General features: G+C 42.3%; 1 protein-coding gene across 2 annotated transcripts in view; it reads right to left on the reverse strand.

Moving 5' to 3' along the window:
• Positions 1–15598, reverse strand: part of DOK5 (docking protein 5) — a 145194-nt gene that overhangs the window by 47475 nt on the left and 82121 nt on the right. For both annotated transcript variants that reach the window (XM_084776765.1, XM_084776766.1), the window contains exons 3-4: positions 1216–1330; positions 982–1101 (exon numbers count right to left, since the gene is read on the reverse strand). In XM_084776765.1, coding sequence (XP_084632891.1) covers positions 982–1101; positions 1216–1330 — 235 coding nt within the window. The remainder of the gene's footprint in view (positions 1–981; positions 1102–1215; positions 1331–15598) is intronic.

Here is a 15598-nt window from a genome sequence, read left to right on the forward strand (position 1 = left end):
GCGTGGCAAGAGATTATGGTAGGCACAATGCATTCAATGTGGGGTGAAGACAGTAGCTGTGCCATGAAGGCACAGTCATGGTTGGGAGGGGGAACCGCGTTAACTAACAACCGGATTGTGCACCGAGAATACCAGTGCAATTCCATCTCGGCCACATCTGCCATCAATCTAGGTGACCCAGAGCCCTTTCCACTCTGACAAGGGCTCATAGATCAAGCCAGGCTTGAAGCAGGACCATGGGATCCAGTCTCCTCTAGGCTCAGCTATTTGAAGATGAAGCAATTATGCCGGGCTTGTTCTATGAATCAACATTGATTTTTGCTAAAGCGTTCATGAATAATTTTGGTCATTATTATTTTAAAAGATTTATTCCTAGATGTTGCGTGGAACTCAGTTGGCTCAAGGGTTTGGTGGTGATTTTTTTTTTGCTGTTATTGTTTTGGTTTTTTTATCACAGATTTTTAAAGTGGGTTTAAACTTGACAAAATATTTGCGAGGGTTAAATTCTATTAAAAACTTTGGAAAGTGTTCAAACACATTTTAAGTGAAAAGGCAAGGTGGAAATCATTACTCATTACGGTCTGTGCATTGTAAATAGAGGCCTGCGCTCATGGTCCGGATTCCAACACTAACTACAAAACGGGGGGGGGGGGGGGAAGGGGGGAGTCCCAACAGCTTCAGGGCGGAACTCCTGTGCAAATGCAGCAGTTGAATATTAATATAGCATCTTCCATTCAGCTGGCACATCTTGTGCCTCTCAGAGTTTCTGACTGAGGCCATTAACGTGGACACTTTTCTATTAACCATTACAAAACTTTTGAGGGAAACATGGACTGCATTATTAACACTGATTGTTGCTATAGCTTACCTCATACATTTTTTACAACTCATAACGTATATAATGGCAATGCCTTGTGCTTTACCGTAAGAGAGCAAAACAGTTTATGAGAGAGATAAAAGATGAGAACATTGTACACATACCACTCTGCTCCCGTTCCACCCCGGTAGCCAATAAATCAGGCTCTCCGAGGCTGATGTCATTGATTCTGGTCCCCACACACTCCATCCGGAGAACTTTGCACCACTCATCTGCCTCAAGATCTGTGGGAATGCAAACAAAACGAAACAGAAAACCCCCACAAAGCATTAGCCCCCTCTGCCCAGTAATCCAAGATAAAAGGCCGGAGACCCCTCCCCCACTTGCCTCAAACTAACCTGATTCACAGGCAAACGTCTTTGAGGTGTCATCATTGAAATAAATCCCTATCGCGTGTTTCTTGGTGCTCTTTGGCAATCGGGCTACGTTTTTCACATTGTTGAGTTCTGTAACCTGAAAAAATCAAGATTTGGAAGTATGGTCACACGCTTGCTTGTGCACATGCACGAACACTTCCCACCTACATGAGAGCAGTGAGCCTGCAAGCCCAGCCTCACAGAACACACATGCTGCTATGAAGGCTAAGCATGAATTAGGAGGACGGGAGCAAAGGAAAGGTGGTCCAATCCGTCGCTAAATTAACGCATCAGAGGTGAAAAGTCAGGGATCTCAAAAATCGTCCCAGGGATCACAGAAGACCCCATCCCAAACTTGGTTTCACTCTCTCTGACTTACTTTGAGTTCCTCAGTGCTAACGGGGCGGGTCTCAATTTTAGGGTATGAGAACACTGCACAGAACACAGTGTACTCCATTCACATCAGTAGCAAAGATGTCCCTTTGTACACTCTGTGCTCCTCCCTTTCCCAAAATCTTAGCCATTGGCGCTTATATAAATCCTCCCCTGCCATACAGGATGTCTACTCATGGAGTGTCCACCATGTCAGTTCTGCTGCCGTGAGATCCTGTCACACTGGAGGGGCCTGCCAGGAGGAAGGCTTATGTGGCCTCCCTGGTAAGTATTTATTTACAAGATAAATAAGCCTTTCACAGTGGCAAGCTTAAACTCCCCTTAACACCCCCTTAACTGTTATACAAAGGAATATGCCGCCCATCCATCTTGGCCCGCAGTGACGCCAGCCCACCTCTCCCATCCATTACCCTAAATTCAATAAATGCCTGGCTTAGGAAATACCCGGGAAGAGAAATAAACACCCTCCATGGGCGCATTAATCTGATCGGTTCATTTCCCAGCTTCTTAACCTCCAGTGGCCCTTCTTGTGGTATAAATGCAAATTTATCAGCATGAGATGCCACAGCACGCCCCTCAGAGGCTTCTCCTTCCAGCATCTCCAGGGACGCTGCAGGACGTGGCTTACCCTCCATCTGCAGCCATCACCTTGGCACTCACCACACACAACCGCTGGTTTGCCATGTGTGCGTGTCTAGTATTGTGCCAGAACCCATTCTCAACCATTGCCATCTCTCTGTAATTATTTATTGGTCTCCTTACTTCTGCTTTAAACCCCACGAATTCACTGTGCAAACATCACAGATCTTTGCAACCTTGAGGTATGATTTGGGCTTTTGGCTTTTTTTTTTTTTTTAAGACACAAAACCCAACACCTCCAAGATTTCCAGTTACACTTGGCATGAAATTCCAAATCCTTGTGTCCAGATGACTGCCCTGACCCTCTATGTCTGCTCCACAGCTAATGCTCCAGCATGCTCCTACCACGTCCCTAAGTTTTTCCATGGACTAGCCAAACTGGACTCCACCCTGTGCAAGAATAAAGCATGTGTTTCTCAGGCTTCCAGCCTTCCCTCTTCTTCACCTACTGCATTCTGAGCACCCTAAAATCTTAATTTAGATCTCAGGTGCTCACTGATTTCCCTACTGGAAACCCGACCCCAACATTCAAAAGTTCCAAAACTATACAGTGCATAACTTCGACAGCTTCCCTCTTGACTCTCCGCTGGCTACATTACTGATCGCTTTCGCTCTTATCTTGCCTAAACAGTCAGATCCTCGTGCCAGGCGCTGTATTGATGATCACCATTGTTTGCTAGGTCTAACATAGTTTGTCTGTAGGGAGCTGAGGGAGACCTCAGTGAGCGCATTCCCCAGAGAATGCGCACTGTTGACGTGGACACAACCAGGTCCAGAACTCCAAGGCTTCATACTCATGAGATCTTTTACAAAGTCAGTTCCCCCATACGGGCCAGGCCCAAGAGGGTTGTCACAGATCTCAGGGGTCCCAGTGTCTGTGACAGAGTGACCAGTGTGTGCAAAGAATAGCAGCTGCAGCTTTCTCCTCCCAGATGTTTAGAGCTTGAGACTGCTTCCCTACAGAGCCCTCCAGGCCAGCAATCCGCTGCCCTCCCTCAGTGCTGTGCCGAATAGACACAGTGAGGTTCTGGGTTGCTAGGTAGCCAGACCCCCACCTGATCCCACACTCTACGTGCGGCTGTGTGTCTGTCTTCAATTTCTTCATTCCCTCACTGCCTCTAGTGAGGGTTTTATGATGCAGATCTTGTCCTCTGGTGGGAAGTCACTCCATACATGGATTCCATGAGCTAATGACTAGACTCATCGACAGATGTATCCTCCCCTGGGGAGGCTGCCCTAACCTCTATGTGAGTTCAGTTTTCCCTGCTCTAAGCCTCCTACATGGGCCTTGAAGCTCCACTGATGTCCTGTTGTTAGAATCCCTAGCTCTGCAGCTCCAGGGAGACTTGAGTCATCTGGCAATGACTTCCCGATGGACAACCCCAAAGGAAACTAATCAGACCACAAGGTAGGGCATTTTGGACCTCCCCATGAGCCATGCTCTGGCCTTAGCATTTCCAGATAGTCTGCCTGATTGATCTTCATAAAAATCCTGGAGATGGACATTAGTGTTATCAGCATTTTGCTGAGGTGGAACCTGAGGCTGAAGAAGGTTAAAATCATACAACCAAGTTTATGGTTAAAATTGGCAGATGTGGAGCAAAGCCGATAAGCACGTTCAACTCGTATGAAACATTAACACACTTAAAAGCTTTCAGCCCAGAGGTTCTTTGGCCTGTAGAAGTCACCTTCTGCTTCTTGCCTTTGGGACACAGGTAGGGTATTTGTGTGCCAGGCTGTAGGCTGGCCCTTCACTGAGACATTACTTAAGGAAAGTCTGAAACACAGCCATGACTTTGAAATATGTTGCTTCATTACATAGCCATTAAGGGGCCAAGAGGAAGCCATAAGTCACAGGAAACAGCCAGGAAACGCAGGGGAACTGTATGAGTCAGAACACAATTACCCATTCTGGAAATGGGGTTTTGGTAATAAGCAAAGCGACACCCACTGCTCACTGCTCCAGGGAGGAGAGTGAATGTTCACAGGGCAGGCAGGGTCAAGACTACACATGACAAAGGATGACAGGTTTCCATAGCAGTTGTGTAGGCCACGCTCAGAGCCACATTTTACTGAGCATGTGCACACTCCCACGTACACTCCACCCACATAATGCATGCCTTCCTTTCAAGAAAGTTGCAGTCCAGATAAATTCATGACAGACTCTTGCTCAACATACATGCTAAAGACGGTTAACTACCATCAACTAACAACCTTTGTGTCATGTGGCTTTCAATTTTTTATTGCCATTTTATCTACAAATGACAATACTGGGGCAGAACAGATGAACTGCTATGCTTTTGGCAAACAAACTATTTGCATTGGACAAAACAGTTTTGTAGCAAGAGTGGGTTTTGATAAGATCTCAGAGTCTTACTTGATATAACTGCTCTTTAAAACGGGGGCTCCAGACCTGGTCCTAAATAGCAAAGGTGACTGTCATAGATTAAGTGACCTCAAAGAGGATGGGCAACAGAGTTGATACTAGTGATGTGACTCATTTAATTAACCTTCAATTTGACTTCCTTTGCAGGCTGTAATAGTTTCCTTTCTGTTGCTGATAAAATACCCTGACAAAAGCAACTTAAGGGTGACCAGGCCTATTTTGACTCATAGTTCCAGGAGGGATATTGTCTACGGTGGAGAGAAAACATGGCAGAAGGCATGTTGGGCTTCCTGCTCAGATGGGAGGGCCTCCTGGAACTCAGGAGCCCCAGAACCAAACAGCTCTGAGACGGGAAGGTATCCGAGTGGAAGAGCATCCTGAGACATGGGGGCCAGGAACCACACGGCTCTGAGGTGAGACAGTGTCCCTGTGCAAGGGCATCCTGAGACCTAGGGCCCAGGAACCACACAGCTCTGAGGCGGGACAGTGTCCCTGTGCAAGGGCATCCTGAGACATGGGGGCCCAGGAACCACACAGCTCTGAGTGGAAGCCTCCTCAGCAGAGGCATTGCTGTTCCCAGAGCAGGATTTCCCCCAACCCCAGCTGAGCTGAGGAGCTTAGGAGCCTAAGCCAGGCTCCTTCTCTTCTGGGCTTCTTTGGATGAGAGAGTCATCTTCGGGCAGCAAATCTCTTCAAAGAGATTTATTGAATGGATGAATACAGGAGAGGAGGGACGAATGCAGGAGTGGCTGCGCCTTCTAAATGCTCCTTAACCTTCCAAACTACACCACCAGCTGGAGATGGAGTGTCAGAGCACATGAGCCTATGGGGGTGGGGTGGGCATTTCACATCTAAACCGTATCACGGTCCTTTAAGAGTCTCAGCAACTTAATGCCTTAATTGTTACTCGCAAGGATATTTTTAATTCACTGGTCTAGAATTTTGTATATAGATGCAAAATAAGTTTAATTTTAGATACATTGGTATAGAATTCAAATTTAAGATTATTTTTCACACACATTATATATGTATATTTACTCCAATGTGATGTTTTGTACCCACACAGTTTAATTATAATACAAGGCTAACTTCCAAGACTTTGAAAGTGCTATTGCAGGATGTTTAGGATAAGTAAGTTATGCAAGTTAATTGTTAGTTGATCAAATCATGGTCATATCAATTACCAGTCTATTTTTATCACAAGAATATACATCCTAAGTGTAAAAGATAGATATGATTCTATAGTAATAGTTCAACAAGGTCTTCAAAAACCTCAGAGACATACAGAATTTGGCATTTAAAGCTGTTTTTGTTATTTTAAAGATTCATTTACAATGAGACAGGTTAACTTCTGTCAACACTCAGCCTACCTTAAAGAAGATGATGAGCATCAAAGAACCTCCTTGTGGAGATGGCTTCAAATGTGGCAAACAAGCCATTGGGGAAAATGTTCTTGTTTCTCACAGACAGAATACTGGCTAAAAATGGGCAAGTTGGATGCAGGCCAAACTCTGCCCAAACTCTGCCAAGACACTGAAAATAAGTGCTCAATAGTTCCTGCCTCATGTCTGTCAGACATATTGGGCCAGAAGATGATGCTCCAATGTTATACAGAGTTTTGAGTGACTGCGCAGGTAGCAAACTGTCTCTGTCATCTTCTCATCTGGGAAGCTACTAACCTGCACTCCCTGTACACACAGTAATCACTTTTATTCCTTCTGAAGTCTCTGATGGGGATGAAGACCAGATAGTTTAGTTTTACAATTAAGCTTAATTGTTTAGGGGTTAAGATATTTTTTAGGCCTAGACAGATGTTATAAATTGATATTAATGAGATATGATAGATATTGATTTACATGCAGAATTTTAGACTCACCAAGATAGGAAAGATGTTTTTTTCAAGGATGCCAAAATAAAAATAGCCAAAACACTATGAATGTAAGATTTATTTAATTCCTGATTGTTTCATGGTTTTTTCTTGCTATAGGTAACTTATTGTATATATGTGTAATAATATAAATGTATATGTAAAAATATATTCAATTAAAAAATGTAAAAAAAATGCTGTGGCTTTCATTCTTTTGTAGCAGAACAGAATTCCATATTCATTGGTTCTCTGCTGAATAGCTGTATGTGTATTATAGGCTTTGCATCATGGTTTTTCAATAGAACAATTCCCTCAGCATATAACAGTATCAAGGAGGGCGCCACGCAGTTTAGTTAGAGAAGAAACATCATCCTTCCCCAAGCATCTTCCTTGTACACATCCACACTCCACACTATCTGATCTTTGGCTTGTTTTTTGTCTATCTATTCATTTTTTCTTTTTTTTAGATCCTAACACTTATTCCAAGTCAAGTTTTGGTGGTGGGCAACATTACTACCTTCCTGAACTTAATTTTTCATAAATTAAGAAGCTAACCGGCACATAAGGGTAAAAATATGCTGTGAGGACGCTGCTGCCCAGTGGAAGGGTAAAGTCTGTGTTCAGGAAACTTCTACTATTCTTTGTAACAGGTTAAGGAAGCTCATTTTTTTTTTTTAGAAGAAAGTGTTGAAACAGAAGCCCAAAGACCTGATGGGATGACTCACAAGGTCGGCTGAGCCCAACCAGGCAGGACATAGGAAATAGCCAGTTCAATGGCCCTGAGGTAGGAACCAACGTATTTGGCAGGGACTCTGTCTACAACCTTTGACACTGATTCTTGCCCTTCACATCTGCATCCCATTCCAGGATAATCCAAACTTGCAGAGACACTGCATCTGCCCAGCCCACTTTCTAGTGTGAAGGAGCTCAACGTCACTCAACCCTTTTCATTTTATGTTCTTCAGTTCAAATCAAAATCCCATCGTCACTTTCTTTTGGCATGTAGTCGAAAAGCACAACACACAAATAAACGTACCGTGTGAAGCTGCCTGGTTGTAGTTCTCCACAGCACATGCACATACAGGCAAGAACACAGGAGTATACATACACGCAGAGACTAACACATTTATTCCTGAAATAGGAATGAATACTATACCACAATGATTCAACAACAGTAAGTGTGGGGAGAAAAAAAAAAGACAAGGAGAGTAGGTCTGTATTGAATGTGGACATTTAGCATTTTATATGACAGTTAAGGTTTTAGTTTATTTTGATTGAGGTAAGCATGGTATACAGTATACCTGGATGTGTCCTAAACCATGAGGTCACCTTTAAAGTGTCTGCTTAGGTTAAGTTGTTGGTCCCCTACATGGCTGGGGAGTCTGAACTCTGAAGTCCCCACTCCAGGCCAAAGGGTACAGGCCCTGTTCCTTCTAATCACATCCACACTCTGGTACCTCCATTATGGCTGCCTCAATCTATTCTCCCTTCTTTGAGAAAGGGCACCCTGATTGCTTGCTGTGACGTTTCCTTTCCCCGGCGTGTGTGCCATCAGCACAGCTGTCATTCTTGCCTCCCCTATGCCCTACACACACCCAAGAATGAGACTCTTGTTTGGGACCTTCGATAGAGTGAAAAATAATCTGATCATCACAGCAGAGAAATGGAAGGAAAAATAATCAGTTGCATTAGATGGACACTCAGAAGAAAGTTGCCAACCCAGACGCTGGGCTCCCTGCAGACTGAGCAAATTCTCTCTCTAGGCTGACCAGTATCAGCCCCTATAGACTATGAGCAAAGAGGAACACTCACAGGATGCCCAGTCCCAGAATGTGTAGGGTGTGGCCACAGGTCTGTCACGGAAAGAAGAGCTCCCACGCAGCCCCAAAACCCCTCCTGCTCACAGCTCCATGACTAATCCTAATATCTAGTCCAAAGCAGGTTTATTTGCCCACTCTATTTTTCACACTTCTTCCAAGTCTGACACCCATGTTTATCCTAACAGAATTCTACTTTATGTCTGCCAAAGCCTTTGCAAATTACTAAGGCTATGAACACTCATTTTTGATATACTCTTCATCATAACTGATGTGCAATTATTCCCACAGGAGATAGAACATAAGCTTAGAGAGCAAAGCCACTCGTGTGTATGTGTGTGTGTGTGTGTGTGTGTGTGTGTGTGTGTGTGTGTGTGTGTGTGTAACTCCCGCCTTCCACTTCCTGTCCTCCTGCCCAGCTCATTGGCCAATCAGATTTTTACTGACAGCTGCTAAATCCACAAAGATATTCCTCTACACCCAAACCTGCCTAGTGTGTGGAGAAGGAAATGGGCATCCAGGGAAAGTAAGTCGAAGCTAACTAGCATGCATACAAAGAAACCCACCATGGGACATTTTGGAACTACAGCCCTAGTAAAATCACAAAGCTAATGGCAAACAGAGAAAAAAAATGAAGTCAATAAGTGAAATATAAACTGAATTGCCCAAAGATCATCACAAGCTTTCTCAGGAATCAGAAAAGAATGGAATGATATAGCCCAAGATGAAGAGAATAAATAAACTATGAAATAACAATTCTATATCTAGCAAAACCACCCTTCAAAATTAAGGGAGAAATAAAGACTTTCGTACATGAAAGCTGAAGGGGTCACTGTTGACTACCTTCCAAGAGTTGCTAAAGGAGCCTCCCAACTGAAGGGAATCTAAACAGAAACATGGATGTATGAAATGTGCTGATAAAGGTGTAGATAGACAAGTATATACTGCCGTAATAATGCAAGGATGCATGAATTATTAATTCTGGTATAGAAGCAAAAAAGCAGAGAACACTATAACCATAAAATATGTTTAATGTGTACACAATATAAAAAACATTTTACATTAGTTTTATAAAGCAGAACTTGAAGAATATAAGATTTACATGATTTTATAATTCAAGTTATTAGGGGAAAAAAGAGAATTGCAGCTAAAATACTTTAAGCCCCATCATAATGAAATACACACACACACACACACACACACACACACACACACACACACACCTCATAGGAGACACACAAAAGAAAGACTGCCATAACAATAACAACAATGACAAACAACAAATGACACAGACAGTAGAAGGTAGCCAAGCCAAAAGAGTCACAAAACAGACAGAAGACAGCAAAATGGCGGTTAAGACTTGCATGTTGGTAGTTACTTAAAAGTAAATATATTAAATTCCCCAATCAAAAGCACACAGCATGGCTTAATGAACAAAGTCCAAATTAAAGAGTCACTTCAGACTCAAGGATGCAGATGACCTGAGACTGAGAAATGCATTCCATAAGGATGAACATACAAAAGGGAGGGAGGATGGTCATTATTGCACAAAAAAATGAACTTTGACTAAAAAAAAATTACAGAACGCAAAAGACATTGTAGGATAATAAAGCATCAGTTCCCCCAAAACATATCACAGTTCTAAATATAGGCAACTCACAATGGAATGTAAATCAACCTCAATACAGGAAAGGGAATGTCCCTTTTTATCAACAGGTGGCGCATAGGACAGAAGACTAATGAGGAAGCAGAATACTGTGCGTCACTGAAGGACAAATGGCGCTAACAGACGTACACAGAAGCTTCCACCAGACAGCCGCCGAATGCATGTTTTCTTCCTGAGTTTAAACAGAACATCCTCCAAGCACAGGTCACAAGTTAAGGATTAACACCAGCAACTGGGAGGCAGAGGTAGGAGGAGAAATAGGAGTGTGAGGCCAGTCAGGTGAAACAACAACCAAAACAAACAACAAACAAACAAACAAACAAAAAATTTTTGTGGACAAAAATTCCAAACAGGTAGAAATGAAACACTGCCCCTAAACAAATAATTGTTCCAAAATGAAATCAGAAGGAAAACTTAAAAGTGCCTTTTCAGATCATCAAAATGAAAACACGGCAGGCCACACTTCCGTGCTTCAGTGAAGCCAGAACTAAGAGGAGAGAGGACGACAGCGGCAGTCCTTACATTAAAATAAGGGACGTCAGGGAGCAAACCAACATTTCACCAGAAAGAACTGAAAAAGGAAATGGGAAAAATTAAGCCCGGAACTAAGCAGATGGAAGTAATAAAAATTATGGTAGAAATAAATTCAGTAGTAAGTAGAAAAGCAATTTAAAATCAAGGAAAATAAGGGTTGATTTTTTTTTAAGGAAAATATCAACAAAATTGAAGATACTTAGACAAAGAACTGAGGTGGGAAGGGGTTCCCCAAAAATAAGATCAGAAATGAAAGAAAACACAACTGATAACTCAGAAACAGAAGAGACATTAGGACACTCTGTTTAAATATAAAACACAGGACAAAGACTAACTATAAAGAAGCAGAAAATTCAAAGATTTATAATTACAATTATAATTATAATTAGTACAGAAATCCAACCATTGATAATTATTTTAAAAAATCAACAAGTAAAGTCCAGGACCAGATTATCACACTGGTAAACTCTATAAAACATTGAAATAAGATGTAAATGCTCAAAGTCTTTCAAAAGTGGTAGAGGAAGGAACAGTCAGATGTATTTTATGAGACCAGCATCACCCTGACCCTGAAGCTAAGCAAAGGCTTTACAATGACAGAAACATGAAAGCCAATGACTTGGTTGGTAGAGAAGCAAAAATTTCAACAAAATGCTAGCAAACTGACTTCGGCAATATAAAAAAAACTCATATCCCATACATTCATGACTAAGATTAGATTTATTCCTGAAAATCAAGGAGGGTTCAACATAGGAAAATGAATCAATTTAATATGAAACATAAACAGGAAAAATGATCACAATAAATAATTGATAAAAAGCATTTGAGAAAACTATACTTCACAAAGTTAACAACAAAAAAGTCAAGAAGCTAAGAATAGAAGGCAATTATCTCAACATAATGAAAATCATATATGAAAATTCCATATCCAACAATATGCCTGATGGTGAAAAGCTGGGAGTTTTACCTGTAAGCTCAGAAGCAGCCCCAGATGCCTCATACTCAATGGTTTTCATATGGTGGGAGATGCCTGTGAACTACTCACCAGACAAGGGATGCATTATCTATAACATATGAAGAATGTCTACAACTCAGTAATGACAACAATAAAAGCCAGTTCAAAAGTGGGCAAAAAGTTTGAGTAGATATTTGCCCAATGAAAGAATTCAATGGAAAACAGGTAAATACTCACAACATGGCTAATCATAATGAAAATGCAATGAGGAGACATCACACTCATGAGAGTGGCTATCATTTTAAAATAAAAGCTGAAATGTTTCGATAAATATGGGTTCTATGGTAGCAATGTAAAATGGTCCAACAGCATATGGAAGACATAGGAACCTTCAAGTATTGAAGATTGAGCTACCATGCCTCAGCACACCCACTTGGGCCACTATCCAAGGAACTTAAAGATACAATTGTTGATTGTGGACCTGAAGCGTCAAACAGACTTACAGCCTGCAATGCCTGACACAAAGTAACCAGCACCCTGTTGGCCTCCACCTCCCTCAAATCAGACTGCCAGCTGGGGACCAAGGATTCAAAGACACTGACCAGAAAGTAGTATTGCCATTTCTATGCCATGGTACCACTGTCCCCAACATCAGAGGAGGATCAGTCTATAAGCAGATGAATAGGTAAAGCAAATGCAGTGGAGACACAAAATGCAGTGTTACTCAGTCTGAACACAGGAGGAAATCTTGCAAGTGACACATGAGGAGGATGAACATGTAATACTATGCTATGTGAAATGAGCTCATCACAGCCAGACAAATACCACCTGATTCTAACTACATGGGGATGGGGGGCTTAAACAGCCACAAATAGAAGGCAGAATGGTGGTTGCAGGTTGCATGGGGCAAGGGGAAAGTGTTAAGTGGCTGTTTAATGGGCAGACTTCAAGGCAAAAATGAAAAAATGTATATATATATATATATATTGCACATAATTAATAATAGTTTCCTGCACATTTTAAAGATAAGTTGGGAGTACAACACATGTGAGCCCTGAGTTTGACCTCCAACACCTTAAAACTATTGAGGGTAGAAACCACTTCGCACGCATGTATACATGTATCTATTTTACCACATGTGCATTCAAAGCAACAACAGTGGGGCTACAAAAAGTTAAGGTCCCATAACTGACAATCGTGTATTTCATTGTGTGTTTTCGGGTTTAATTTTACTTCATATGTATAGGTGTTGTGCTTGCATGTATGTCTGTGCCTTATGTGTGGGCCTGGTCTGCACAGAAGCCAGAAGAGAGCATCAGGTCCTCTGTAACTGGAGTTACAGACCATTGTGAACTGCCATGGGAGTGCTGTGTCCTTTGTAAGAGCAACTAGTACTCTTAATCTCTGAGCCATCTTTCTAGCCCCTTGGTTGTATTTTTTTTTAATGTTTATTGTAGTGATACTGATTTTCAATTAATGGTAGAATCATTTTTTTTTTCTTTTATGGGGAAAGCTTTGATGATTTAAAATGTACCATGAAGCAAAGAAGCATAAAGGTGACACTGTGGCACAAATCAATCAGCCACAAATGATAAAACTTCAAGGAAACATCATCAACCTGTTTCTGCTGGTCTGGCTCTGCCATTATAAGATTGGCTCATTTCACTTACATCCCCTGAGTGTACAGCCCACGGTGGCGTAACCACCGAGACAGCCGATAACACCACCCAGCAATTCTCACTTGCTCTGCGGAAGTGAACCAACACGTTTCCAGGGAAACATGGCTATGATCCAGTTCCCACTCAGTGTCCTGGGGTCCCCACCCAGAATGGGACCACTTGTTGTCTTTGTGACTTTGGGGTCCACTTAGTGATTGCTTTTCCCACTTGAGAGAGATAATGAAGTGCTTCAAACTCGATGGCCCAAGCCTGAAACATCTGACACGGGATGGCTTACAGGACAAAAGAATTACACGAAGAGGCTACTACCTACCACAAGATCCAGAGGCAGCGCTTTCATTATTGCCTGAACTGGGGGTTAGGGGGCAGTGGGAGAGAGGAGGTTGGGGGAAGTTGATGGGAGAAGATATCGGGAGATTGGGATATGTGTTATAGAAACACATTTGTGCATTTTACATGTGCTTCACATTACAACAATAATAGGAAAAATTAGAACCCTTAAGTACCTATGCTTCCTTGGGGGCTATCACCTGCCTAGACGCTCTCTGCATTTAATAATGAGATCTCTTTGATGCCTTAACTTTCTCTTCTTTTTCCAGACCATGTTTGAGGTCATCAACTTCAGAGATGTTTCTCTTGAAATCGAGCCAAAATTTACAGCTATCGAGGAAGACAAAACCCATCTGTACAACTTACTGAAAACATCAATATTAAGACATTTAAAAAGGTTGATTTTCTCCATAATTGGATGTTTACTTTCAGAAGCCTGACATAGGCTTTCATTTCACTTGATTTTGGATACCCTGGGGTCAACGGCCATGTTCGAAAGCAGAATTCACAGAACGGAGGCTCCTTGAAAATTCTGTTGGCAAAAGAGAACGATGTCTTTGAAGGAATGCTTCTTGTGCTTAAAGTATTTTTCTGAATGTGGAGGTTTAAGAAGAAAGGGCTAAGAGATTCTTGTGCAAAAATAGTTTTCTCTCTCTCTCTAACATTTGGAGGATTTAAACCAAACCAAAGGCACATTTTGTAGCGCACATTGGACTTTATCTTCAGCCACAGATTGTGTTATTTATCAACAAAAGCTATCTCCTTCTAAGCCTTCCAACTGTTTTCCGATGACTTTAGACTTGGCCATCCAATGTGCTCTAGTCAACAGCATGTAAGCTCAGCCACTTGCGAGAAGACCTTGCCTGTGTGTAGTCAGCTAGCTTCCTTCTTGAATTTCAGCTCGCCAACCCCAGAAAACCCTTCTCCTCCTCCTTCCTAAGTCTCAGTAGGCTGCAAAATTAAAACTGAATCAATCTGTCCAACTGTTCTCGTTCCAGCCACAGCCAACCAGACCCCCGACCAGACCCCTGACAGGACCAAGCCTAAAGATAAACCTGCAGGCTGTAAGCCGCCAAGACGCTGGAACCATCACCAAAGCAGATGTGGCTAATATGGCCTCTATTTGATTTCCTTGTTGCCAAGACTTTTCAGAGTTTTAGTCTCAAATATCAAGCCAATATTTTGTAATGATATTGCTTCCTCTGTTTAGAAGGCTGGATTTCCTACTCAAATACACAGTAATCAGAGGCTGTATTAAAACTTTGGTTATCGGTTCTATTTTAGAAGTTGGGTAATTTAATACAATTTCCTCAAAAGAAATCTCAGTGTACATAGAGCTAGTCTAATCCCACTCTCCCGCTCATATCAATAGTGACAGTTTTATGCCAAGTTCCCAGGAGAAAGCTCACTTGTGCAACTACACAGCAGAGCACTATATGGGGACCCTCTACTCTCTAGGGGGCGGGGCTGTTACATCCTTAGTATGACTGTTAAACAAAATACGGAGAGTGAGGTATTGAGAACCCATTAAGTAATGTAAGTAGCATTTCACAGGTAGAGGTGGGTCATTACTCAAACTGGAACCTCTGGCTTTGAAAGTGCCATTTCTCCTAAATGCAAACCATAGCATACACTTCTTACAAACAGAAAGTAAGTCGAGGGATAGACGGAGGACTGTCTGAAGACATCAACAGTTAAACACAGCTGAGAGTGCATTGCTATTGAAGGAATGAGAGGAATGAGAGGAAGTGATGAGAGGAATCTCGCCAAGCTCTAAGCTGCATCTTTGAAAGGCTCCCCATCAGCGGAGGATGTGGTCCAGCAGAAGGGAGCAGGCCCAACCCTTGCAGAGGATGGGTGCATGCAGAGCTCGTCCACCAAAGCATGGCCAGTCTAAGGAGATCATATCCCTGAAACAAAAGTCCCTCTCCACCTCAGCAACCATCAATAGAGAAGACAGTGATGGAAAGATAAAAGCACCCCACTCACGGGTAGGAAAACAGGCCTACAAATCTCCATATCTAAGTTAGAATAAAGTATGAGTTTAAGAACAAACGTCTCATCAATTACATCCACCCCCCGCCCCCGACCCCCTACTT

This window comes from Acomys minous (genome assembly GCF_964271855.1).
Source record: "Acomys minous genome assembly, chromosome: 3".
Taxonomy (NCBI): domain Eukaryota; kingdom Metazoa; phylum Chordata; class Mammalia; order Rodentia; family Muridae; genus Acomys; species Acomys minous.